This window comes from Aotus nancymaae, unplaced genomic scaffold, assembly GCF_030222135.1.
Source record: "Aotus nancymaae isolate 86718 unplaced genomic scaffold, 86718_ANA_hifiasm-v0.15.2.pri h1tg000076l, whole genome shotgun sequence".
Lineage (NCBI taxonomy): Eukaryota > Metazoa > Chordata > Mammalia > Primates > Aotidae > Aotus > Aotus nancymaae.
Window position 1 is genome coordinate 4,151,330 of NW_026988491.1, and position 23,733 is coordinate 4,175,062.

Sequence of the window (23,733 nt, forward strand, 5' to 3'; positions counted from 1 at the left end):
CAAGCAAGAGATGACATGGGCCAAGGGCTCCATGCAGCCAGGGGCAGGGTGCGGGCCGTCCGTGTGCTGTGATCAACACCTCGGGGGTTCCAGCCAGGGCACAGAGGGGGTTACCAGGCGTGGGGCATGACCTGGGCTCTCTGCAGCCTGTGGGACAAGGCTGAGGAGTGAGCAAGAGAGCCTGGGAGTGAGGTGAATTCCATGTGGCACAGCCCACCTGTCAGACCAGAGCTGGCCCTGGGTGTGCCCCTCACTCCAGGCTCTGCAGGGAGCAGTGACTCCTGGACTCCACTGTGGGCAAGGCAGTCCATCCGGGCCTTGGTAAAGGCACCACCTTGTCAGGTTCCCAAGCCACAGCCCCATTTCAGGCACCCCAGGGGGCTCCCTCATGACTCACCCATCTTCCCATCCTCCACAAACAGAATGTGCAGTGGGTACAAGGTGCTGAAGTAGAAGACATCGATGTTGTTCTTCACGGCCACCTAGGCACAAGGGGGTCCCCAGTCAGTCCCTGGGGCTTAATACCATAACCTCTGAGGCCCCAGGAAGGGCGTTGCTGAGCAGATTCTCTCCCAGGCCACTCCCTGGTAAACATACCCCTCGTCCCCTGACCTGGGCCTCCCCAACACATCTGCAGCTAAGAGCTTGACTCTGCAGACACAGCCCTCTACTGACCCCGGTGGGGCCTGGCTGGTGGGTGGGGTAAGTGGTGGGTGGGGTAAGGGCTGGTAGGTGGGGTAAGGACTGGGGTGCCCGCCCTGCCCGGAACGCACCTGCAGGTTGTTCAGAGGCTCCATCTTCATGACCGAGCCCACCGTGCTGAGAGGCAGGGAGATCTCCACTGTCTGGTTGGGGCTGAGTGGCGCGTGGACCTGGAGGGGGGCGGCGGGGGCCAGGCCAAAGCTGGGGAGAGAGGAGCCCCGCAGGGATGGCAGGGGGAGCAGGTGCTGATGCAGGGCAGGTGAGCTCCTTGGACTCAAGAGCTGGGCTGTGGTCGGCAGGGAGCCTCTCACCATGCCAGCCTACCCACACTCCGGGCCCTGGACAGAAGGATGGGCTCCCAGTCCCCCTCCCCCAGATGGCCACGCGGACAGGAAGAAAGAACCCTAGGCCAGCTGCTCTGCCCCAGCCCGGCTGCAGGCCTGAAGCCAGCTCTGTTCCTCTCCTCTGGGCCAGACAGTGGTGGGCCCAGGTAAGCAGGCCTTGCCCTGTCCTGCCCTCAAGGAGCTCTGTCTAATGCCAGGGGCCTGGAGGGTAAGCTGCTTCTATCCTGAAAGCTCTGAGACCACTCAAGTCTCTGTTGCCAATCCCCAACTCCCAGGAGGGATCCGACTATCCCAAGCAAGATGCTAGATTTTACCCTCTTGGTCAAAACTGGCCAGGTCACACAGTGGCCACAGAGAGATTCAGGAAAGCCCTGCTTCTCTGCAAACCAGCACAATGGCAAATTAGGAAGATTCTCATGGGTGTGAGAAATGCCGGCCCCAGGCTCTTGGAAGTTTGTGCCCCCAGGGCATGGGAATAGGGGCACGAAGGGAGTGCTCAGTATACCCAGGCTGTGTATTCGATATTATACCCATTCCTAGCCTCATAAAAACAGCCAGGTACACTTCTTCCCATCTCTAGATGCGGACACCGTCTCAGGGAGGGGCAGGCTTGGGTCAGACCCCATAGAGTGATCAGCACTGCTAAGAATCAGTTTCAGTTGCCTGACCCCAGCCTGCGCTCTGCCCAAGAAACCATCAGGCCTGGCTGGGACACAAAGGGAGACCACTTAGGGAACCTCAGGCCTGCCTGGCAGCCCAGCACACCAGGCTTTCCTGGGAGCTCCACTACTGCCAGCTATGTGACCTGTCCAAGGAGCACAGGTGTCATTACCTACTAAAAAGAGGTGATGGCAGTGACTTTGCTGGGCCATCAGGTGGCTCAAGCGAGACAATATTGCCAAAGCCAGTGGCACAGGACTTGGTGCCCAGGAGGCATTCAGCACACAGTAAGCTTGCTAGAGGTAACCAGTGGGACCACCTCTCAGAGCCTGAAGCACTTCTGCGGCCTCCAGGGTAACATGAAGGTGAGTGGCAGAGCCATTCCCCAGCCTTAGTCTGCCCCAGGGTCAGGACCTACTTGGCCCCCAGCCTCCCCTGGGGAAGCAGCCCCTTCAGTCAACTTCTTAGAGGCTCAGTTTGCTCATCATGAGCGTGCTCAGGAAGAAGAATCATCAGGAGGGGCTGCCAGGGGTCCCCAGGAAGCCCTAGCCTCAGTGGTTGGGTCCATAACAGTGCCAGACAGGCAACCTTCCCACTGACACCGAGTGTAGGGGACCCAGTGGGGAGGGGGTTGGAGCATCTACTGCTCCCAGAGGCCCCATCTGACACTTTTAATCCTCTGCCATGGTGGGGGAGGCTGGCAGGCAGGCCCACTCCCCACCAGCCTTCTGAGAGCTGGTCCCTAAGACAGGCCCCCCCGCCCGGCTATGTGGGGTGTTTGCCAGAGGTGGGCTCCTCAGCTGAAGCAGGACGTTCCTGTCTGTAAAACACTCCTTTGGAGAGTGGAGGCAAAAATAAGGACGGCCAGGTGTGGTGGGTGACCCACAGTCCCAGCTACCTGGGAGGCTGAGGCAGGAGGATCACTTGAGCTCAAGGGTTCAACCTGGGCAATATCCTGAGCCTCCACCTAAAAAAAAAATTAAAACTAAAAGGAGAGACGCCCTTCCCCATTCTGCCTGGTACTTTGGAGTCCATATGAAGAGGCCACTTGGGGGTAAATATCCCACTGCTTGGCTGGGTGCAGTGGTTCAAGCCTGTAATCCCAGCACTTTGGGAGGCTGAGGTGGGAAGATTGTCAGCTCAGGAGTTCGAGGCCAGCCTGGGCAACATGGAGAAACCCCATCTCTACTAAAAACACAAAAAATTAGCCAGGCATGGTGGTGTGTGCCTGTAGTCCCAGCTACTCAGGAGGCTGAGGCAGAAGAATTGCTTGAACCTTGGAGGTGGAGACTGCAGTAAGCTGAGGAGGCTCCACTGCACTCCAGCCTGTGTGACAGAGTGAGACTGTCTCAAAAAAAAAAAAAAAACAACAACAAAACCCAGTGCTTTAGAGAGTTCTGGCCCAAGGGATGGTGGGGAACATCCTCCAGAAAAAGGGCACCACCCTCCCCCTGCTCCACCCTTGCCTGCAGTCCCCAGAACAGACTCCAAGTGGATTCTCTCCTAGGCCTCCCCTTGAGAGGTGTGCTGGCCTCAGGGAGCTCACCTGTTGCGGTTGAACTGGATGGCAAAGTCGGTCATGACCTGCAAGGCCTTGTTAGTCAGCTGCAGGTCCATGGAGATGGAGCCCACCTGGCGGGTGAAGGTGCCTGAGATCTCTAGCCCCTTGGCCTTCATGGCTGGGAGCCAGACCTGCAGGGAAGAGGGTGTGGAGGGGGCAGGTGGGTGCCTCTTCCCCCAGCCCAAACTCAACAACCCACCTGAGGGTGCTTTTTCTCTTTCCTGCAGGCATCTCCCAAATCTAGCACCCCTACCTTTACTGCTAGGGGATGACCAGGTGCATATCAGGAAGAGAATAATCCCATGTCCCACCTAGCACACCGCCATGACACAGCTGCCTCTCAGAGCAGCTCGTGGTGGGGAGGCGCTTGGGCGCTCAAGGGCTATTGTGAGTCCTCAGAGGGGAATGGAGGGACCTCTTGGGAAGTAGGGCTGAGGAAGGCCATGAGCCAAGGACAGAGCTCAGTGCCCAGTGGCATCCTGGGGCTCAGCCACAGCTGGGCCTTGCTGGCCGTCACCACCTGTCCTCCCTTGCAGGAGGCAGGGCTGGCCTTCGGCCGTAGAAACTGGTCTGACCAAGGACAGTACCTAAGAGGACCCGTCGCCTGGCTGGCCTTCCGCTGCTTGCCTGCCCTTGTCATTTGAGTCTCAGCTCAAGAACCACCTCCTCCGGGAAGCCGGCCCCCAGGCTCCCTCGACCCAGTGATGTTATAGCAGATACATATTAACTTGTGTCTGTCTCCCCTGTACCCAGATAGCTCGCTGAGGGAAAGGCTCTATTTTTCTGTCTTTACCTCCTTGGCTCAGAGACTGGTGTGAAACCAGTGTTTGGGGAGTGTTTGTTTGCTGAGCAAACAGCGTAAGTTACAGCCCCGCCCCAGGAAGACATCCGCCAGCAGCATCCTGGGGACTCACAAACACCCCTCAGGCGGTTACTCTCCTGTGGATGGCTTACAGGCCCCTTGGGGTCAAAAGGCTCAAACCCCACCGACAGCTTCCGCAAGCGCATCCAGTGCCAACGAAGGTTCCCACTGTCTCTCAGGTTGCCAGTTTCAGAAACTGCAGAAACATTAGGCACCAGCCCCCACCCCACCCTAACCTCCTTGCGGCACTCACGCAACCCAAGTCTCGTTGAAGCCACCTCCTGTATCTGCCTCCAGGGCCTCCACTTCTCTCCATCTCCAGAGGCACCACCAGCATCTGAGCTCCCACCAGATGTCCCCAGGTAAGACAGCAGCTGCCAGGTGGCACCCCATTTCCACCCTCTCCCCCTTTCCACAGCCACTGAAGTCATTTTGTGAAATGCAGATCTGATCATGGCACCCTGAGAAACCCCTTCCAACCCTGCAGTGGCCTCCAAGGGCCTTGGCCTCCACAGCCTGGTACCCATCTGCTCCTCAGGCTTGGCTTGCCCCCGCCCCTGGGACCTCACACCCGTTGTTCTCTCTGCTTTGAAAGTGCTTTCGCACCGCCATCCTGCTTGGTTAACCCTGAGCACCTTCTGTGCCCCCTGGCCAGATCTGTGAGGACAGAAAGCAGCCTGCTTTGGCTCTCAGCTGTGCCATGGCAGCCGAGAGTACTGCGAGGCTGGCTGAACCTGACCTGGGGCATGGCTCCCTCATGGACCACTTCCCTGGGCCCCCCATTGGGCCTCCTTTCCCCGACCCTCTCTCAGTTGTCCATGGCTGGGGATGGGGACTGCATTGCTCTTGGTCATTGTGGGTTCATGGTGTCTCACACAGGTCCTAGCAGAACAAAATTCAATCTTTACTGGATGAACCAATGAACTATCATCTCCAGCTGACTCAAATGCTTGAGGTGCCCAAAAGTTCTGATGCACAGCCAGCCTCACTGCCTTAGACCAGCAGGGTTGGCCAATGTCTTTAACCCCACAGGCGGGGTGTGGAAATGCGTGAGGAATGAACAATTCCAGGTGGCCACAGGGCTGTTGGGAAGATGTGGATACCTACTGACTGATTCTGAAGGGAGAGTGCACCCACACCCTAGAACCCTCCCATGACCGAGGCAGTGGGGAAAGTCCTGCCCATGTCATAAGGACTCCTCCTCCAGGGAGCCTGACCTGCTGACTTGACGATCCCATCCCCTCTCCTTTCCAGCATGCTCTCCTATACTCATCTGACTCTTCATAAAGACAAAGCAGAGATAACACTTCTAAGATGAGCACATGGCAGGGCATGGTGGCACATACCTGTAATCCCAGCACTTTGGGAGGCCGAGGTGGGTGGATCACCTGAGGTCAGGAGTTTAAGACCAGCCAGGCCAACATGGTGAAACCCTGCCTCTACTAAAAATACAAAAAAATTAGCTGGGCATGGTGGCGGGCGCCTGTAATCTCAGCTACTTTAGGAGGCTGAGGCAGGAGAATCACTTGAACCCAGGAGGCGGAGGTTGCAGTGAGCCAAGATCATGCCATTGTACTCCAGCCTGGGTGACAAGAACAAAACTCTGTCTCAAAAAAAAAATAAATAAAATAAAATAAACACACAAGTCTAGTGCCATGCCAAAGGCCAGCTCTAGGCTGTCTATTCCGGGCAGCTCTGCAGTGCCTGGCAAGGGCTGGCACCCATAGGGTTACAGGAGACTTTGCTGTACTTCTGTCCCTTAGTCCTACTTTCTATGCCTGTGATATCAGGCTTCTGGTGAGTACGGGTTGGCCTCATGCCTTGGCACAGCCAATCCAGGTAGTAAGTCAATTGCACATGCTTTACATCATACCACGATCCTACGCTCCCTTGGCCCTGCTGGCCCTGACACCCCACACGTGAAGGCAGGGGCATAGGTGGTTCTCACACTCTGTGGGGCCACCATCACGTAGGGGTCTGGAGCAGAGATATCAGTGTCACCTGCTTTCACTTCCAGACTCTGTCACCAGCTATGTGACCTTAGGCAAAAGCACTCGGATTTTTCAACCACGAAATGGGAGGAAGAGCCACAAGGGGCTGCCGGGAAGAGGACATGCTGGTGGTGGCTGTGGAATGCTGTGCCGTCCCTGCACGAAGTGTGCAGCTGCAATGTCAGAGCTGCTGTCTGCTGTGGGCCTCTCAGTGCCCAGACCCTGCCAGGGGCCTCCAGTGACCACCACTGCAGGTGCAGCTGGCACATGGTGGGAAAAGCCAGCTCAGAGAGGGGCAGGATACCTCAGAAGAGAGAGGGGGGCTCTGGCAAACACAGCTTCTGATCTGAGCGCAGTGAGGGAATCAGGCCAGGTTGGTTCCCTCTGGCAGCTTCCTTGACACTGACGACATGACCCACACTGAGCGCTCCTAAGTGCCTGGCCCGCATGTTCTCACACCCCAGACTCAGCTCTCCTTCCCTCAGCCCCGGCTCTTCCCTCCCAAGAAGCTCTCAAGTCTGGCTGCTGTTTCCACCCACAGGATGCCCTCGTTGTCCAGCTGCAGCAGCACTCCTCCTCCCTGCCACAGAACCCCTGCCTCGGTGCTTCTGCCCCACCCCTCCCTGCAGACGCAGCCAGCTTTCTCAAGTGCAAATCGGACTGCTTCATCCCTCTGCTCAAAACTTTCCAATGGCTCTGGCTGTGCCAGGATCAAGAGCAAATGCTCAGCCTGGCCCTGACAGCCTTGCCAGCTTCCTCCCTTACTGATCCCCAGTCTAGCCAAGGAGTCTCGGTGTTGTGCCCGAGGGGGCACAGTGGGCATCTGTGGGCACCTTCAGGTGGCACAACGTGTGGTGCGCCACAGTCAGGGATGCTGGACGTTCTGCCACGAGACAACCACCCCACAACAAGCAACTGTCCTGCGTCCTTCAGTATTTTCTGCATGGTTTCAACATACCCTGAGACTTCCAGGAACACAATTCTCAGGAAAATCGAGGGAAACCTGTTCCTTGTCTTACTTAGAACCTCACTGGAAGGCAGTGACCACTTCAGAAACGAATGGCACCACTGGCCAAAACATTCACGGGGTCCAGGCTACAAACACCTGGGCTGTGGCAGTCACGGTCACAGTGACTCTGCCCTGCAGCAAACACCTGGCAACTTCATGTCTTCTGGGGTGAGTGGGAGGGCGTGCCCAGGCATTTATAAACTGATACATATACTTGTATTCTCTTCCTTTTATGTCTCCATGCAGTGAAAGCATCTGAGTATTTCTGGAATGCTGTGTGTAGGTAGGTTACACAGCCCACCAATTGCATTTAAGGAGAGGAACAGTGAAAACATAAAATGTCTATGATGACTAAGGGGTGCTGGGTCTGATGGCACCAAGAACTACTGCTCCCAGCTGACAGGCCTCTGCCGATTCCCTGGCAGAGGCCGGGGTCTCCCTTTCCTCCAGGCCTTGCTACAGGCTGTTCCCTTGGCCTGGAGCGCCCCCTACCCACTTTTGTTCAGCTAATGAGTTTCTGCGACCCCTCCTCTGGGAAGCCTTCCTAGACCCCCGCCAAGCCTGACTTAGCTCCTCTTCGTCAGTGTCCCCATGGCCCCCGGCTTCCCTCATCAGCGCTGGCCTGAGCCAATTCCACAGCCGAGGCGATTTAAAGGAGCCCACATGCCAGTCTGACTTCTCTCTGCTCCTGCCAAGAAAGAAGGCAGGTGACTTACTGCTTTGGGGGCCACATATGATCCTGACAGGGTGCCCACGCCACTGGTTAGGTCAAAGAGGTCGCTCAGGCCACTGCCGATGGGTGCTCCAAGATTGGCTGGTACTGCTGCTGTTGGAGGTGCCACAAAGTTGGTGCCGCCAATCTGGAAAGGGAAGAAATGAGTCAGAGGCAGCATCAGGGGCAGGGACATCAGGGGCTGGGAATGAGTACAACCTGGCTCTTTAGAATACACCGGGGGCCGGGGGCAGGGCAGCCTCCACATCAAGTCTAAGTTACAGAAATGAGACAGAGAGAGGTGGGTGGAGAAGAGAGGCTGAGCCCTCCCATGCCCTGCAAGCCTTGAGCCTTAGCAATAATCACTGGGAAAGGGCTGGGGACACTCCCAAATTGACACTCAGCCCATGGATAAAAGGAGGTCCCAAGACACACGGCTGGGTGGAGACACGCTACGCAGACGGGTGCTCTCCCTCCAGGACATCAGAGAGGAGTTGTGGGACTGAGGGCTGGCAATCCCGGGGATGACAAGGCGATGTGTCATGGGTGGTGAGGACTGGGCAAGAATCCATGGCTATGGGGCCCAGTGGCAGCTGGATGCCAGTTGGTCAGGGCAGAGGCTGCCAGGACGCTGGACCAAGGCAGTGGCTCAGCAGGGGGTGCTGCTTTGACATCACCCGCCCCTTGGGATGCTGCGCCAGTGCTTTTGGGAGGAGCAAGGACGAAGGCTTGGTGACGCAAGGGTTGAACCGTACCCCTTCAGGCTCATCCCCCATCTCCAAGCGGAAGCAGGCAGGTGAAGAGAACAGGCAGCCACATGCAGAGAGAAAAGCCAGGAAGGAAGACAGAGAGAGACGAGAGAAGGGAAAGAGGGAAGAGATGAGTCAACTGTAGCTCCATCCGAGAGGAGTGTGGTGTGAGGCTGTGCCGGGGCCTACGAGAGGCCCAGACCTGTCTCTATGAAAGGCACCACCCCTACGTCTTCACCCAACACCCTCCCATCCTGCACCACAGCCCCTCCTGTCTCACCCTAGCGGCACTGATCGCCGGGCCCCTGCCCTCATGCTGCCCCTGTGGGGACCTGAGCCGAGCCCAGCCAAATGAAGAGGCTTAGCCACCCCCAGTTGCCTGAGGACGCCCAGGGAGACACCCAGGTCAGTCTCACCACTCCCCTCTCTCCCTGACCTCCCATGCCCTCTCAAATAGGCCTGGCTGGGCTGCTATTCCCAGCTGGGGCAGCATGAGGGTAAGTGGACACAAGTCTGATTCCTCAAAGCCAGGAACACTGTCGCCTTACAGGGCAAAGGCGACTGTGACGCCAGGATCAGGGCAAGGGCTAGGATGGGCTCCCTGCCTGGGGTCTCCTGGGACTCCAAGGTCTAACAAGGGAGTGGAATCCTGTCTGTCACTCAGGGGCTGTGTCACCTTGGAGGGAAGGCTGCCTGGCCTCTCTCAGCCTTGGCCTTCTCATCATAAGTAGGGAGCTCACAATTGCCTCCAACGGCAGATGGTAAGGACTCAATAGAATGTATCGGAGGCACCTGGCTGGTGCCTGGCCTGGAGGCATGTTCAGTGACTGCGCCTCTGAAGACCATTGTCAACATCATCCAGAGGGTCCACGACATACCAGGCTGTCAAGGCCACCGCCAAGAAGGTCCACAGCTCCCATCTGTACCGAGGAGGTGGCCAGGGGTGGGCCGCTCACCGGGGGGCCGAGGTCCAGGTTGAGGAGGTCACCCAGCAGGTCGCCCTGGGCGGGGATGACATCTGGCTGCTCCCCGGGAGGTGCTCCGGCAGGGGCTGTCTCAGGGCTCTCTGTGCTTTCATTCCTGCCAGGACACAGAAGGGAGAGAAGGTCAGTAGGGTGGAAGCATGAGGATGTCTCAGCAAGGTCAAAGAGACCCCAGCCTCCAAGCGCCTCCCCCAGAACGGGCACTGGGTCTCTTCACTATCCCCAACAGGGCTGTCCACACGGCCCCCCTGCTTCCCCATTCCCACAGCAGACCCATCTTTTAGGCCCTCCATGAGGATGAGTGAAGGGAGAGGGCCGCCTGCTTCTATCCCTCAGCCCATGCTAAGGAGAAAACTGGATGCCAGCGCCCTAGGACGGTGCCGCCAGCTCACATCAACCACCTGGGAGCAGCAGAGGAGGAGGTTCGGACAGGGCGCTGGAATGAGACGGAACTGGTCTGAGTCCCAGCGCTGTTGGCTGTGGGGTCCTGGACCAGTCACTCAAGCTCTCCTTGTCTGTTGTTCCCATCTGATGAATGGGGACATTTGCTCTTAGAGCTGTCGTTAGGATGGAATGAGGTCATCTAGCAAATATCTCATGTACAATAAACATCTGCTAAAAGGTGGTCAGTTTTCCTCAGACCCAGGCCTTGCCGGGGGACAACACACCAGGCCCGAGTGCCTGTGCTGCTGAACTGGGGAAGCAGGTGCGAGGTTCAGGCCCACGACTGGCCACTCTCACTCACGAGGCAGTGCGGGGTGGCAGGCTCTTGTGCACGATGCCCCGGCCCCCTTCCACAAAGGCACTGGGAGGCTTATGGTAGACGGAAGCCAGTGTGCCGATGTAGCAGATGAGCTCGTCCAGCAGCGTGGGCTCGATGAGGTCTGTCTCTTCAGAGATGAGTGGCTTCTCCGCCAACACCACCTCCTTGGCGGCCACCGGGTCGGTGGAGAGCAGGCGCCAGTAGATGTAGCCACGGTCCCGCAGGTCCGGGTTATCTGAGTCCTTGTGGGCGTGAGGAGAATCCCATGAAACTCAGAGCAGAGCAGAGCAGCCAAGTGAGGAGGAGAGGGAGACCTTCCTGCAGCCCCATGATCCAGGTGGGACACGGGGCTGGCCAGTGGGGACAGGAGTCCTGAGTGCTCCCACGAGCCTGCGCCTACAGGGCCGTGCGCGGGCCCCGGGCTCATTCCCCATGGTGCTCTACTCCAGCCTGGCCACTCCTGTCTCTACTCCCAACTGCCTTCTGTGGCCTGCCCTTCCCGCCCCTATGCACAGACTCAGGTTTCCACGGGCCCTCTTTCTCCTCTCTCTGGTTTGTCTCAACTTTACTACTTGACCGCCCTGAACTTTAATTTGTGTTCTAAGCTCCCTGAAGGCAGGGAGCTTGGGTTACTCTGGGGCGGGCAGCCAGTCCCACCTTCAAGATACCAGTCTTAGGAGTGGGCCTGACTTCCAGGTCTAGTTGCTGGAACAAAAGCTCCCCTGCTTCAGTGAGGGCTGTGCTGGGTACGGCGGGGAGGCTGGGGCACCCACCTGAGTGGCCAAACTGAGGATCTGCTGCACCAGCTCCTGTGTTTCTGTTGGCTTCTTCAGGAAGAGTTTCACGATGGCGGTCAGCAGCTGCAGCTGGACCTGCAGGGAGGGAACAGCAGTGACGAGGAGGACGTGTGGGCTTCACATGGGGATAGTGGGAAACCAAAAAGGCTTGAAGAGGAAAAGGGCGTTCAAAGTCCCTGGAAGCCAAGCACAGCAATTCTAGGTTTGGGGTTGTCACGGCACACAGGCAAAGGGCCGCCATGGGTGTTGGTGCCGCTGACCAGCCAGACCTCAGCATCACTCACTCAGAAAGGAGCTGAGCAATGGACTATCCAGCAAACCCAAGCAGGCTGGGGGCTGTTACCCAGCCCTAGGGTTCTAGAAACCTGTCGGAGCTCTAGACGCTACAGCACTATGAGAGGCTCACATGTGTGGCTGGTATGCTTCTTATCAGGGCCATCTGTCAACAAGTGGTGACAGTACCATGGAGGCCCAGAGAGACTGCCATCAAGGAGCTGTGCTTCTATCAGAGGGTGGGAACCATTCCTGGTGGCCCTCCACCAGCCCCTGCCGCACACTTGGACATCCCTGAAGCTGGCCTCATCCTGGCCAACACCGCTTTGCCCTTCAGATCTCATGCCAACTCTACCTCCAGACCCCCGATGCTTCTGCAGCCTCTTCCACCTCTCACAGCACCACCAGTTGCTGGCTGTCCTGTGCAGTGAGCTCCCTGTGGGTTGCAGTGAGGTCTGTCTGGCTTACTGCTGTGTCACTAGTTACTGCTCGATCTAGTGCCTGCTGTATAGTAGGCACTTCAGAAATACTTGCTGACTGAAGAAATATCTATGCGAGAACAAGTCTCTACACATAATCCCTCCTTAGTCATGGCCTCATTTTCGCCAGTCCTAGGACAAGAGGGCAGCCCGAGGCTCCTGGAGTCAGGGGCAGTGCAGGAGCCCACATGCTGTGCCAGGGACAGGTCTGTGGCAGGAGGGCAGGAGTGGCAGTGCAGGAAGCCCAGCAGCAGCCGTGCTGGCGGCATCTCCGGGACCTGCCCAGCAGGAGGGCACTTGTGCAGGGAAGGCTGAAAGCGGCAGGTGGAATGGAGGACATGTGGCCCTCCAATTCTGGGACGAAGCAGAGTCTTTGCAATTTGGTTACACGTGGGCCAACAGCAGTAGGCTGGCTGTTTCCAAGGCAGGAGGCAGCCCAGCATCTGGCTTCTAGACTCTAGCCCCTGCCTGGGCGGCCAATGGGAAGCCATTCATCGCCATCTGTAAAGGGGAGGTGTGGCCTACTTTAGGGATTCTTGTGAGCTTTAAAAATGGCTTGCCTGGAGCTGGAGTCAGATCATACCTCATTTGAACTCCAGTTCTATCACTTCCCAGCTGGATGACCCTGGGCAAGTCATTTAGCTTCTCTGAGTCAGTTTCCTAATCTATAAAACAGGCATTACACCTCACAGGGTTAATGGAGAGTGGATGAGACCACAAATGTGAAGCAGCATTATGTATTCTGCTATGAAACAAGTGTCATTATCACAGTCATTATCACCACTACTACCATCACACAGCGACTCTTGAAAAAGTTTTTCCCAATCCAGTCAGCTGGATGCCTGGAATTTTCCTCACTGTCAGATCTGCCGTGGTTATACCTCAGACTGTATTGCCAGAGGGTGCTCTGGCCAGGTGCCCAGGGCCCTGCTCAACAATCCATTCAAGTTCCCCTCAACACACTCAAGCCATTAGCCTGCATATTTAGGGCAGACTTCCTGCAGTGATGTCATTACCCCGGCCATTCAGACAGGGTACGGCAGGACAGGACAGGACCAGACGCAGACTGGGCTGATATACCACCCTGGCCAAGACTTTTTTTTTAGGCAGAGTATCTCTCTCCCGCCCAAGATGGAGTGCAGCTGGGTGATCTCAGCTCACTGCAACCTCTGCCTCCTGGGTTCAAGTGATTTTCCTGCCTCAGCCTCCCGAGCAGCTAGGATTATAGGTACGCAGCACCATACCCAGCTAATGTTTGTATTTTTAGTAGAGATGGGTTTTCAACATGTTGGCCAGGCTCGTCTCAAACTCCTGACCTCAAGTGATCTGCCCACCTCAGCCTCCCAAAGTGCTGGGATTGCAGGCGTGAGCCACCGTGGCCAGCTGCTGACCAAGACTGTCTAAGTCTGCTGTCCATGGCTAGAGAGGCCTAGGAGCCAAGGATGAGGAGGTTCCATGAGACAATCTAAAATGAGTTCCTTAATTGCAAAGCCTGGCACAGTGGTGCACGCCCATAGTCCTAGCTATTCAGAATCCCTTGAACCCAGGAGTTCAAGGCTAGCCTGGGCAACATAGTAAGACTCCACCTCTAAAAAAACAAAAAACTCCAGATCGTCAAGCACTAAACAAGTATTCTTTTTTTGTGAGACAAGCTCTGTTGCTCAGGCTGGAGTGCAGTGGTGTGATCTTGGCTCACTGTAGCCTCAACCTCCCAAGCTCAAACGATCCTCCCTGTTAGGCCTCCAAGTAGCTGGGACTACAGCTAAACTACCACACCCAGCTAATTTTAATAGAGATTAGGTATCACTATGGTGCCCAGGTTGGTCTCGAACTCCTGGACTCAAAGATACCTCCTGCCTCGGCCTCCCAAAGTGCTGGGGTTACAGGCGTGAGCTGCTGTACCCAGCTAACAAGTTTTTTTTTTTTTTTTTTTTGAGATGGAGTCTCACTCTGTTGCCCAGGCTGGAGTGCTGTGGTGCCATCTTGGCTCACTGCAACCTCCACCTCCCAGTTTAAGCGATTCTCCTACCTCAGCCACCTGAGTAGCTGGGATTACAGATGCATGCCACCACACCTGGCTAATTTTTGTATTTTTAGTAGAGACAAGGTTTCATCATGTTGGTTAGGCTAGTCTCGAACTCCTGATCTCAAAGTGATCCATCCACCTCAGCCTCCCAAAGTGCTGGGATTACAGGCGTGAGCCACCGCTCCTGGCCCTAATAAGTATTATTAAAAGAGCTTTGAACTATGTCATGAACCAAAGACGCAAAGTGAACAGGCTACTGAATTACATCACATCCCCACAGCTACCGTTTACTGTGTTGGGAGTGGGCACTTTACACACAATGTCCAACAGTCTTTGCAATCACTCTGTACTAGAGACAAGGAAATGGGTTTGGTGAGTTCAAGTAACTGTGCTCCAGGCCACACAACAGGGAGGGGCCTGGATCTCAAACTTCAGAGCTCTGTTTTTGTTCACAGCACCAGACTCCTGGCTTATCCCTCCCTGTCCAGCTTCTCTCACCCTGGCTTTTCAGCAGGCTTAGCTGCAAAAGACTGACCTACTACAGGGGCAGACGCACACCCCTACAGCAGCGGTTCCCAACCTTTGTGGCACCAGGGATCAGTTTTGTGGAAGACATTTCCACAGATGGGAGATGGGGATAGGGAGGATGGTTTCGGGATGAAACTGCTCCACCTTAATCATCAGGCATTAGAGTCTCATAAGGAAGGCACAACCTAGATCCCTCCCATGTGCAGTTCACAATAGGGTGTGCGCTCCTATGAGAATCTAATGCCGACGCTGATCTAACAGGAGGTGGAGCTGAGGTGGTAATGCTTGCTTGCCTGCCACTCACTTCCCACTGTGCAGCCCGGTTCCTTACAGGCCACAGTACTGGGTACCGGTCTGTGGCCCAGGGGTTGGGGATTCCTGCCCTACAGGACATCCTCACAGTGATCCCAGGCAGGACTTGACTGCAGGGGCAGAACCCAGCACAGGCAGGCTATGCTTCTGAGACAGAGAGAAGAGACTGGTGTTGCAAGCAAAGGCAGTCTGGAGGCAGGTGGCGGTGGGGGGGTGCCGGTGGGAATTAGCACTATGATTCTGAGATGGACATCTGTTGTTTTTGCTCACCCAGCATCTATTCTGTCTTCTGGGAACAGAAACACTGGCTCCCCTTCAGAGCCTCGCCCTCCTTTCTGTCCCTTTCAGTCCACACAGACTGGGATCGGTGCCTGAGAGACCTCGCCAACCAGAGTCACAGTGCCTGGCTCAGGATAACGCAAATAGGTCCTGGGACTTTTGCTGGAACTAATGAGGAGAGGGGAAAAACTCTGTCCATGGGAATTACTGTGTTGTAAGGACATAGCCTGGGACTGTTGACTCCTTACAGTTCCCACTCTTGGGAGTCTATCCACAGCAGAAGATAGCCCAGTGCCACCATCCGAGCACCCTCAGCCAGGAGCGCCGGAAGGGAGCATGCTACTGGCACTTGCCAGCTACCGGAACCGGTTTGTCCCCTTTAGGCCTGGACTAGTTTGCTTTGAAACCAATTTGGCCCAAACCAATACTACCATGAATGAGTGTTTATTATGGGCTGGGCATGTGTTAAGGACATTATACAAAGCATCCTAATTTAACTTTCATAGCAAGCGGATTAGGGAAGGTCTAATGATTTCATTTCACAAATGAAGAAACTGAGGCTCAGAGGAGGGGTATGGACTCCGTGATCTCTCATACTAAATCCTGCACTCAGATCTGCTGGGTTACACTGCCCCAGTTGGGCAGCAAACATTTCTGAGCTCTCAAACAGACTAACAGACTGTTCCCAGGTAACTGAGAAAAGGGAATACAAATGACAAGCAGACACTCAACCTCATTCATAACAGAAATGCAAACAGAACTACAGTGAGGTACCCCTGTTAGCTATCAGGCTGGCATAAACAAAGCAGAGGTGGGAGAAGGCAATGACACAGGTTACGCACAGCAGACTATTTAAATGAGCACAAGACTGGACAAATAAACACCCACCAGGAGAGGCTGGTTAAATAAAGCATAAATGAATGAGAGCACGGTCTGTGGATGTATTTGTAACAGAAAAAGGCAAGGCCCTGAACAATTTGAATTTGTTTAAAAATAAATGAGAGGGCAATGTAGATACAGTTGATTCTCACTACTTGGGCAGTCCATGTGTGTGAATCTGCCTACTTGCTAAAATTCACTTGTAGCCCCCAAATCAATACTCGTGGCGCCTTTGCAGTCATTTGCAGATATGTGCACAGCCATGAAAGCTTTGAGTTGCCTGACACACACATTCATAGCTGAGGTCAGATAAGGCAACACTTTGCCTTCCTGTTTCAGCTCTCATCCTGTAAACAAGCATCCTTCCCACCGCCTATTTAGTGCCATGTTTTTCACATTTTTGAGCTTTTTGTTGATTGCCTTGTTTAAAATGCTCCCAAGTATACTGAAGTGCTTGCCTAGTGTCCCCAAGTACAGAAGGCTGTGATGTGCCTCAGAGAAAACACATGTGCCACAAAAAAACAAAATATATTAAAAAAAAAAAGAAAACACATATGCTTGATCAGCTTCACTCAGGCATGAATTACAGTATTGATGGCCATGAGTTCAATGTCAATGAATTGAAAATATATATAACTAAGGTGTCTTTAAACAGAAACACACATTTAAAAAGGTTATTAACTGATCAGTTGACAAAAACATTGTGTCTAGATGCTCACAGAAACCAAACTCCGTATTTCTCCCAGGAGCTGTGGTTCAGTACTTGCTAATTCAGTGTTTGCCATGACTATGGAACAGAAGCACCAGGAAAACTGAGAATCAGTTGTATGGATGTGTTAGCTGTGTGTGTGTGTGTGTGTGTGTGTGTGTGTGTGTGTGTGTGTGTTTAGGAAGGGTGGGTGCATGTGTATGTGTCTGTCGGTCTACTGGTGTATTCCGCAATGATCTCCTGAAGTTTCCTAAGAAATTGAGAGCAGTGGTGACCTCTGGGAGGAGAATTTGTGGCCTGCTTTTGTATCTTTTCAATTTTAAACCAAATCAGTGTATTTCCTACTGAAATATGAATATGAAAACATAACCAAGAACTTTTGCCTGCCTTCCATGCACACCCCCACAGACCGCCTCATGTGTCCCCCTGACTTGACTGTACTGCAGTGAGGAGGAAAAGGGGTGGTGCCCATCGTCCACACAGCACTCATCTGTCTGTCTGTGCTGTTGACCAGGTATTAGGAAGGGAGAGTTTCATGGCAGTATGGGCCACAGCGGGGCTGAGCTGCCAGTCATGACTCACTCACACCCTGGCTGGCTTGCTGGCTCACCTGGGTGCTCTCGTCATGGAAGCCCTCAAGGAAGCTCTCCAGCAGCTCATCTGCATTGTCGATCCGCTCCGCATACTCGCCCACAATCCAGATCATGGCAGCCCGGGCCTCAGGCTCATCCAGTGAGTCCAGGTTCTCACACAGCGTGGCAATCACACTCTCATACCTGGGAGACCAGGGCACAGCCAGTATGTGAGCCCCGAAGGAGAAGAGGCAACCTGGGGAAGCCAGGCAGGGGGCAGGAGGAAAAGGGAACTGCCTCATAAGACCCCAAGGTGGCGGGTAAAGGAGATCTGAGTTTCATTTGTCACATATTAGCACTTATTTTGGCCTGGGGAGCAGAGGACGGGCAGTGTGAGTGAAATAAGAAAAAACAAAGTGTTTCTTTTGAGAATGCTGCTTGTGGCAGAAAAGTAAGGAAGAGGAGAGAGATGACTCCTTCCTGTTCCGCCCTGCCATCCCCGTCCCCAGCCAGAGGCAGATGCCCTCTCCCTGGGAGGGTAGGCACGCACTTGTTGGGGTACTTGCGGAAGATGTCCTTGATGACCACGATGGCCTCCTGGACCACGTAATTGACCTTGGTCTGGATGAGGTCGAGCAGCGTGCTCACACAGCGCTCCGCAGATTGCTGCACGGGAAGAGGAGAATGTGGGCCAGGTCCCCACACCCCATTTCCAATAGAGCCTCTGATGACCATGCCGTGGCCGAGGGCTCCAAGTCACTCCTCAAGCACCTTCCTCGTCATAGCGGGAAAACAGGAAAACTCTCTCCCCAGAAAACAGGGGAGAACCAAATCATGGTCCTAGGATGGCAGGGGCATGGGGAATGAAACTGAGGAGAAGCCAGAGGCAGAGCTTCTGAGAGCAAGGTGACTACCTGCAGTCCAACCCCACCTCTCTTTTTTATTTGTTTCAGAAAGGGGACTCCTGTGACCAGAACGCTCACAGAACCTCTGACTGTTTCTGCCTTTATTTTCACATGCTGCTCCCATGGCCTGCTCTGAGGGAGATTTCTCAGGATGGCATCACAGGCTCCAAGGCGAGCACGCCTCAAGGGCATAGGTGGCGGCTGACCAGCTATCCCAGGACCCTTTAGTCACCAGTGGACCCATTTAAGGAAAATCTGGCTTAGTGGTCAAGGAACATCTCCACAGACAGAGAAAGGAAGGGGATAAAATGCCAGGACGCTGGGACGCTTGGACACAGGGGCACGTGAGCAGCTGAATGATGACAGTATTTGCCAAAAAATGTTCAACAGGCAGGGCCCTTGCCCAGAGCTCTGTGAAGTGAACGCTAAGTCCACCAAGGTCACCGCTGGCTTGTGGCTGCCCCAGCATCTTGGCAAACGCTGCAGCAGAACCCTGATTATGACAGGTTAATTTGATCGGCAGCAACTCCAAGGCCTAAAGGATCCTACAGAGTGAGAAGGAACCCCACCAGATCTGCACAATACTCGCCATGGGGGCTGCGGTGGTAAGCCTCAGGCCTTTCCAGACCACAAGCAAGCTGGTAGATTCTGCTCGAATCAGACTGGTTTCCTGGTTTCGGCTCCCTTTCCCTTCTCCAGCCAAGGACAGAGTCCCAGGCCCTCACCTCCACCTTGATGGCACAGCGGCCAATGGCACGCACAGCCTTCCGTACGAAGTCCACATCCACTTCTGTTGCATACTCTTTCAGCTCCGCCAACACCTGTGGTCCAAACAGAAAAGATGGGGTTGGCGGGGGACCTGATGGGGCAATCTGTTGGAACACTCCTGGGCAGTGAATATACACAGACTCCCTAGGAGAATGGGATTCTGCCTCCTGCTCCAAGTGGAAGGCCCAAGGGAGGGAGAGAGCTGGCAGGTGCCTGAAAAGGAAAGCAGGGCTGGACAACCTTATTTTGGGTTGATGTAGCTAACATATCCAATACCACTTTGTAAGGGATGATAGGTGATAATAGAGAGAAACTTTTAGTTTTGCTCTTGTTGCCCAGGCTGGAGTGCAATGGTGTGATCTCGGCACACCGTAACCTCCGCCTCCTGGGTTTCAACTGATTCTCCTGCCTCAGCCTCCCGAGTAGCTGGGATTACAGGCAGGCACCACCAGGCCCAGTTAATTTTGTACTTTTAGTAGAGACGAGGCTTTTCCATGTTAGTCAGGCTGGTCTCAAACTCCTAATCTCAGGAGATCTGCCAGCCTCGGCCTCCTGAAGCACTGGGATTACAGGTGTGAGCCACCACGCCTGGCCGAGAAACAGTCTTTAGTAACAAAAGCATCAGTTCTTTTACTTGCTTACTAAATCCCATGTCCCATGCTAAACTCTTCGTAAGATCAACTGTTCATGGTGAGACTGGTCCGCTGGCCCAGAGCCCACAGTTTGGTAGTGGTGGAACTGTCTCACACCAAGCCCGTGCCCTAATCATCACATGCTGCTAACCTGGGCAATGTTGGCCTGGGAGGCCAGGCGGATCATGATGTCCAGCTTCTCCAGCTTCACGTAGATAGGGTCATTGTACTTCACGAAGAACACCTTCATCTCATGCTTCAAGATCTCAGGCCTGGTGGTGGGGCAGGATGCCCGGAGAGCAAAAAACATGGCATAAGCCCCGTGAGAAAACCCCCTCCACATTTGCTGGGACATTTCTGGGATCTGAGATGGAGCCTGATGTTTGTGAAGGCAGAGTCACTGCCATGGCTCCTGAGCAGAAGGCCCACCAACCGGCCTGAGCGAGGCTCTGACTGGCCCCTGTGTGCCTGAGCACATCACCGAAAGGGACAGGGAGCACAGTGAGAGACTCCAGAGGCAGCGGGTCTCACGGGACGGGCTTGGGCATCAGACACATCTCAGCCCCAGTCCCGGCCTGTGACCTCAGGCCTGTTTGCTCACCCATGAAATGACATTGACACTGGACAGAAACACATTACCACTGCAGGTCTGGGACTGCTAGCCTCAGAAGGCCTGGCGCGTGGCAACTTGGATTTTGGAAGTGTTCCACCATTCCCTGAATGATAAAGGTATTTACCTGTGCCTAGACCATTATACAAAGAATATAGTTTATGCTGAACATGTGCATCCCTCTTGTGAGTCTGGACTTTGGGTAGGTGCCCCTAATAACAAGCTTGGGTGCCAAGTCTCAAATAGGCTTCCCTGGGCAGAAACGTTGCACACACGATGCCACATTTTGCTGGGGGAGGAGTGTGCTCTGTGTGACTCCCCATGGCAAGGAGCAGGTACAAGGAGGCCTCTCACAGATCCTCCAGACTCCGCCTCTGTCCTTCTCCCCTGTGACCCAGTCGGGCAGCCCTGCTCTGCTGCTGATAGATCTTTGCTGTGGGTACAGCTATATGCTCAGTCCTGGCTGGGCGTGGTGGCTTGCACCTGTCATCCTGGCACTTTGGGAGACTGAGGCAGGAGGATTGCTTGAGCCAAGGAGTTCAAGACCAGCCTAGGCAACATAGCAAGACCCTGTCTCAAAAAGAAAAAATATATTTAAAAAATATATGCTGAGTTCTGTGAGTACTGCTAGTGAATCCTGAGCACGAGGGTGGTCTTGGGACCCCAACACGGGCACAAACCTCATCAGCCTGCTGTGAGATCTAGCATGATCGATGCCTGCCTCAAAGAAGCATTGCTAGGCAGGAGCTGTCACGAGCTGGGCCCTTTCACATGTGTCATTGTTCCTCCCTCAAAGGCTACATCCTTCTGCCTTCTGCCAGTATCACCCACCACATTTTTCCTGGACAAGGAAACTTCAGAGAGGAGAGTCTGGCACTAGGTCACATGGCCAATGTCAGTAAGGATGGCAGTGGGACGAGAATCACCTGCCTCTGACTCCTATTCATATGCCCTTCCAGAACAGAAAGGAGGAAGGAAAAGGTATGAGGACAGACAGTGAGGAAGGGGAAAGACAGGACAGAGAGAAAGGAGGAAACAGTACTCTGTGCTGCTGTGCACACTGCGGAGAGGTCCTGGTCAAGCAAGGAGCCTTTGTCGTGCCCCACGGGAGAGGCAAGACCCCGAGATGGGTAGCAGGAAGATGATTTCTGCAATTAGGACTTGGCAAAAGCTGCCCAGCCACATCTCAAGACCAGGGCAGGGCATGTCTCAGTGACACAGACTTCTTAAGAGATTTACCATGTTAAATATAGCACAGGAAACCCTGCACGCTGATCTGCTCTACTAGTCACTACGCCGCATTAAATTCGTGACCCAAGGGCATTGGCGTATAAAGACCCATGCTGCAACCGGGAAGCCCGAGTTTCATCCCTTGGTTTAGGAACTCAGAAGGCTTTCCCATCTTTACCTCCCTAATATCCCAATTCGACCAGTATCTCTAGGTCCCCCAGAGAGTACTAAGACCCAGAATGATGCTACGACCAGGAGGATGTGCTATCTTTTAAGAGAAAATGACTAACGAGGCCCCAGTTCTCTGTGTAGCCCCACTCCCAGCCACAGGGCCTGCTGTAACATACAAATCATCAACAGTTGCTACAGTCAAGTTCCCACTGCTGACTGAGCCATGTGACCAAGAGCTGCGAGGAGAACTCAAGGTCAATCCCACTCCCCAGAGCTGCAGGGCTCCGCCACTCAGAGCCACTTCAGAGGAAGAAGGGGATCATGCCACGAACCCCTCAGATCCAGCACCGCTCAATGGTTTTTCTGCTCCCGCCTACCCTCCACTACCAGACTGCGTGCCCTGGGTGCAGCAGCTCACTGCTGCAGCCATTCTCACGGGAGGAGGGAAGCGGGCAGCACAGCATTCGGAGTGAGTCCGATGCACCCCTCCCCCAGGCCTCGAGTTTGATGCAAAGTCCAACAGTTCCTCAACTTCTTATAGTCCTCCAACCTCAGAGAATTTGACTAGAGCTATGGACCCTGTCCCCAGAGAAATGCACACAGATACACGAAATCTGACAGCCCATTTCAGGACGGCTCTGTGGACTGTGAACCCAGTATCTAGTTTAAGCACCAAGCTAGTCGTTACACAGCCTGCTTCCTGGTTAGGTTAAGCCAGGGCTTCTCAACCTCGGCACTGCTGACATCACGGGCTGGACAGTTACTGTGAAGGGCTATTCTGTGCACTGTTGGATGCTGACCAGCACTCCTAGCCTCTGCCACTAGAAGCCAGTAGCATGCCCCCCTAGCTGTGAAAACCAAAGTATCTCCAGACACCGCCATATGTCCCTCAAGGGGCAAAGTTGCTCCTTTGGTTAAGCTGTTCTGGGTTAAGCTATTTGAGACTTCCTGCGTGGTGACAGGTCAGTTTCCTTTGAGAGCCCCCATTCCCAGCAGAAAAGGCTCCCCGAGGGGTACGCATGGCACTTTTGTGTAGTGACCTCAGTACCTTTTCTGCACGATGAGATTGATGTTGCGCAGAGCCACGTACTGCAGCTCCGGCTCGGCCGACAGCAGTGTGACCAGGGGTGGGGCCAGCTTCTTGAGAAGTGTGCCGTAGTAGTCCAGGTCCTTAGACAACATCTCCATGAACTTCATCAGCACCTTCACAGCAGAGAGCACCACAGCAGAGTTGGCGTGGGAGAGCCTGGGTGTGACCCGCTCACAGATGCTGGGGTCCATCCGTTCCAATGAGGCAAACAGGAAAGACAAAGTGAAACATCCTGCTTTTAGTTCTCAAACCAGTATGTCCAGGCCAGGCGCGGTAGCTCACGCCTGTAATCCTAGCACTTTGGGAGGCTGAGGCAGGTGGATCACTTGAGGTCAGGAGTTCGAGATCAGCATGGGCAACATGGTGAATCCCTGTCTTTACCAAAGCATATACAAATTAGCCAGGCATGGTGGCGAGCACCTGTAGCCCCAGCTATTTGGGAGGCTGAAACACGAGAATTGCTTGAACCCAGGAGGTGGAGATTGCAGTGAGCCGAGATCACGCCACTGCACTCCAGCCTGGGCAACAGAGTGAAACCCCGTCTCAAAAAAAAAAAAAAAAAGCACGTCCAGCCTAAGCAAAATTGTGAGACCCTTCTCTACTAAAAGTAATTTTACACACTAGCTGGGTATAGTAGTACACGCCTGTGGTCCCAGCTACTTGGGAGGCAGAGGCAAGATTGCTTTGAGGAGTTCGAGGCTGCAGTGAGCTATGATTGTGCCACTGCGCTCCAGCCTGAGTGACAGAGTGAGACCCTGACTTAAACAAACAAGCAAGCAAACATGTTTTTTGTAGGAGAAAGATCTAAATCTTGGTTCTGCTACCTGCTAACTAACCCCCAGCAGGTTCAAATCACTCTGGGCCTCAGTTTCCTCATCTATAGAATCAAGATAATGATGCCTACTTCACAGGATTGCTAGGGGCTTAATGAGATAATGCATGTAAAGAACAAGGCCGGGCGAGGCTGCGGTGGATGGATTGCTTGAGCCCAGCAGTTTGAAACCAGCCTGGGCAACACAGTGAAATCCTGTCTCTACAAAAAATATAAAATTAGCTGGGCATGTTGGCACACATCTGTAGTCCTAGCTACTTGGGAGAATTGACTGAGCCCAGGAGGTTGAGGCTGCAGCTCCAGCC

General features: G+C 54.3%; 1 protein-coding gene and 1 non-coding gene across 2 annotated transcripts in view; both read right to left on the bottom strand.

Annotated features, from left to right (window-relative positions):
* Positions 1-23,733, bottom strand: part of AP1B1 (adaptor related protein complex 1 subunit beta 1) — a 59,172-nt gene that overhangs the window by 3,389 nt on the left and 32,050 nt on the right. Inside the window, exons 9-21 of the mRNA XM_064367882.1 lie at positions 22,555-22,776; positions 19,647-19,767; positions 18,821-18,916; positions 17,741-17,856; positions 17,229-17,394; positions 11,110-11,208; positions 10,319-10,578; positions 9,469-9,670; positions 8,597-8,617; positions 7,846-7,989; positions 3,253-3,398; positions 774-903; positions 398-482 (exon numbers count right to left, since the gene is read on the bottom strand). Of these exons, the coding sequence (XP_064223952.1) occupies positions 398-482; positions 774-903; positions 3,253-3,398; positions 7,846-7,989; positions 8,597-8,617; positions 9,469-9,670; positions 10,319-10,578; positions 11,110-11,208; positions 17,229-17,394; positions 17,741-17,856; positions 18,821-18,916; positions 19,647-19,767; positions 22,555-22,776 (1,808 nt within the window). The remainder of the gene's footprint in view (positions 1-397; positions 483-773; positions 904-3,252; positions 3,399-7,845; positions 7,990-8,596; positions 8,618-9,468; positions 9,671-10,318; positions 10,579-11,109; positions 11,209-17,228; positions 17,395-17,740; positions 17,857-18,820; positions 18,917-19,646; positions 19,768-22,554; positions 22,777-23,733) is intronic.
* Positions 2,144-2,239, bottom strand: LOC135271330 (small nucleolar RNA SNORD125). Its single transcript, XR_010339435.1, has one exon. It is a non-coding gene; the product is annotated as a small nucleolar RNA SNORD125 (small nucleolar RNA).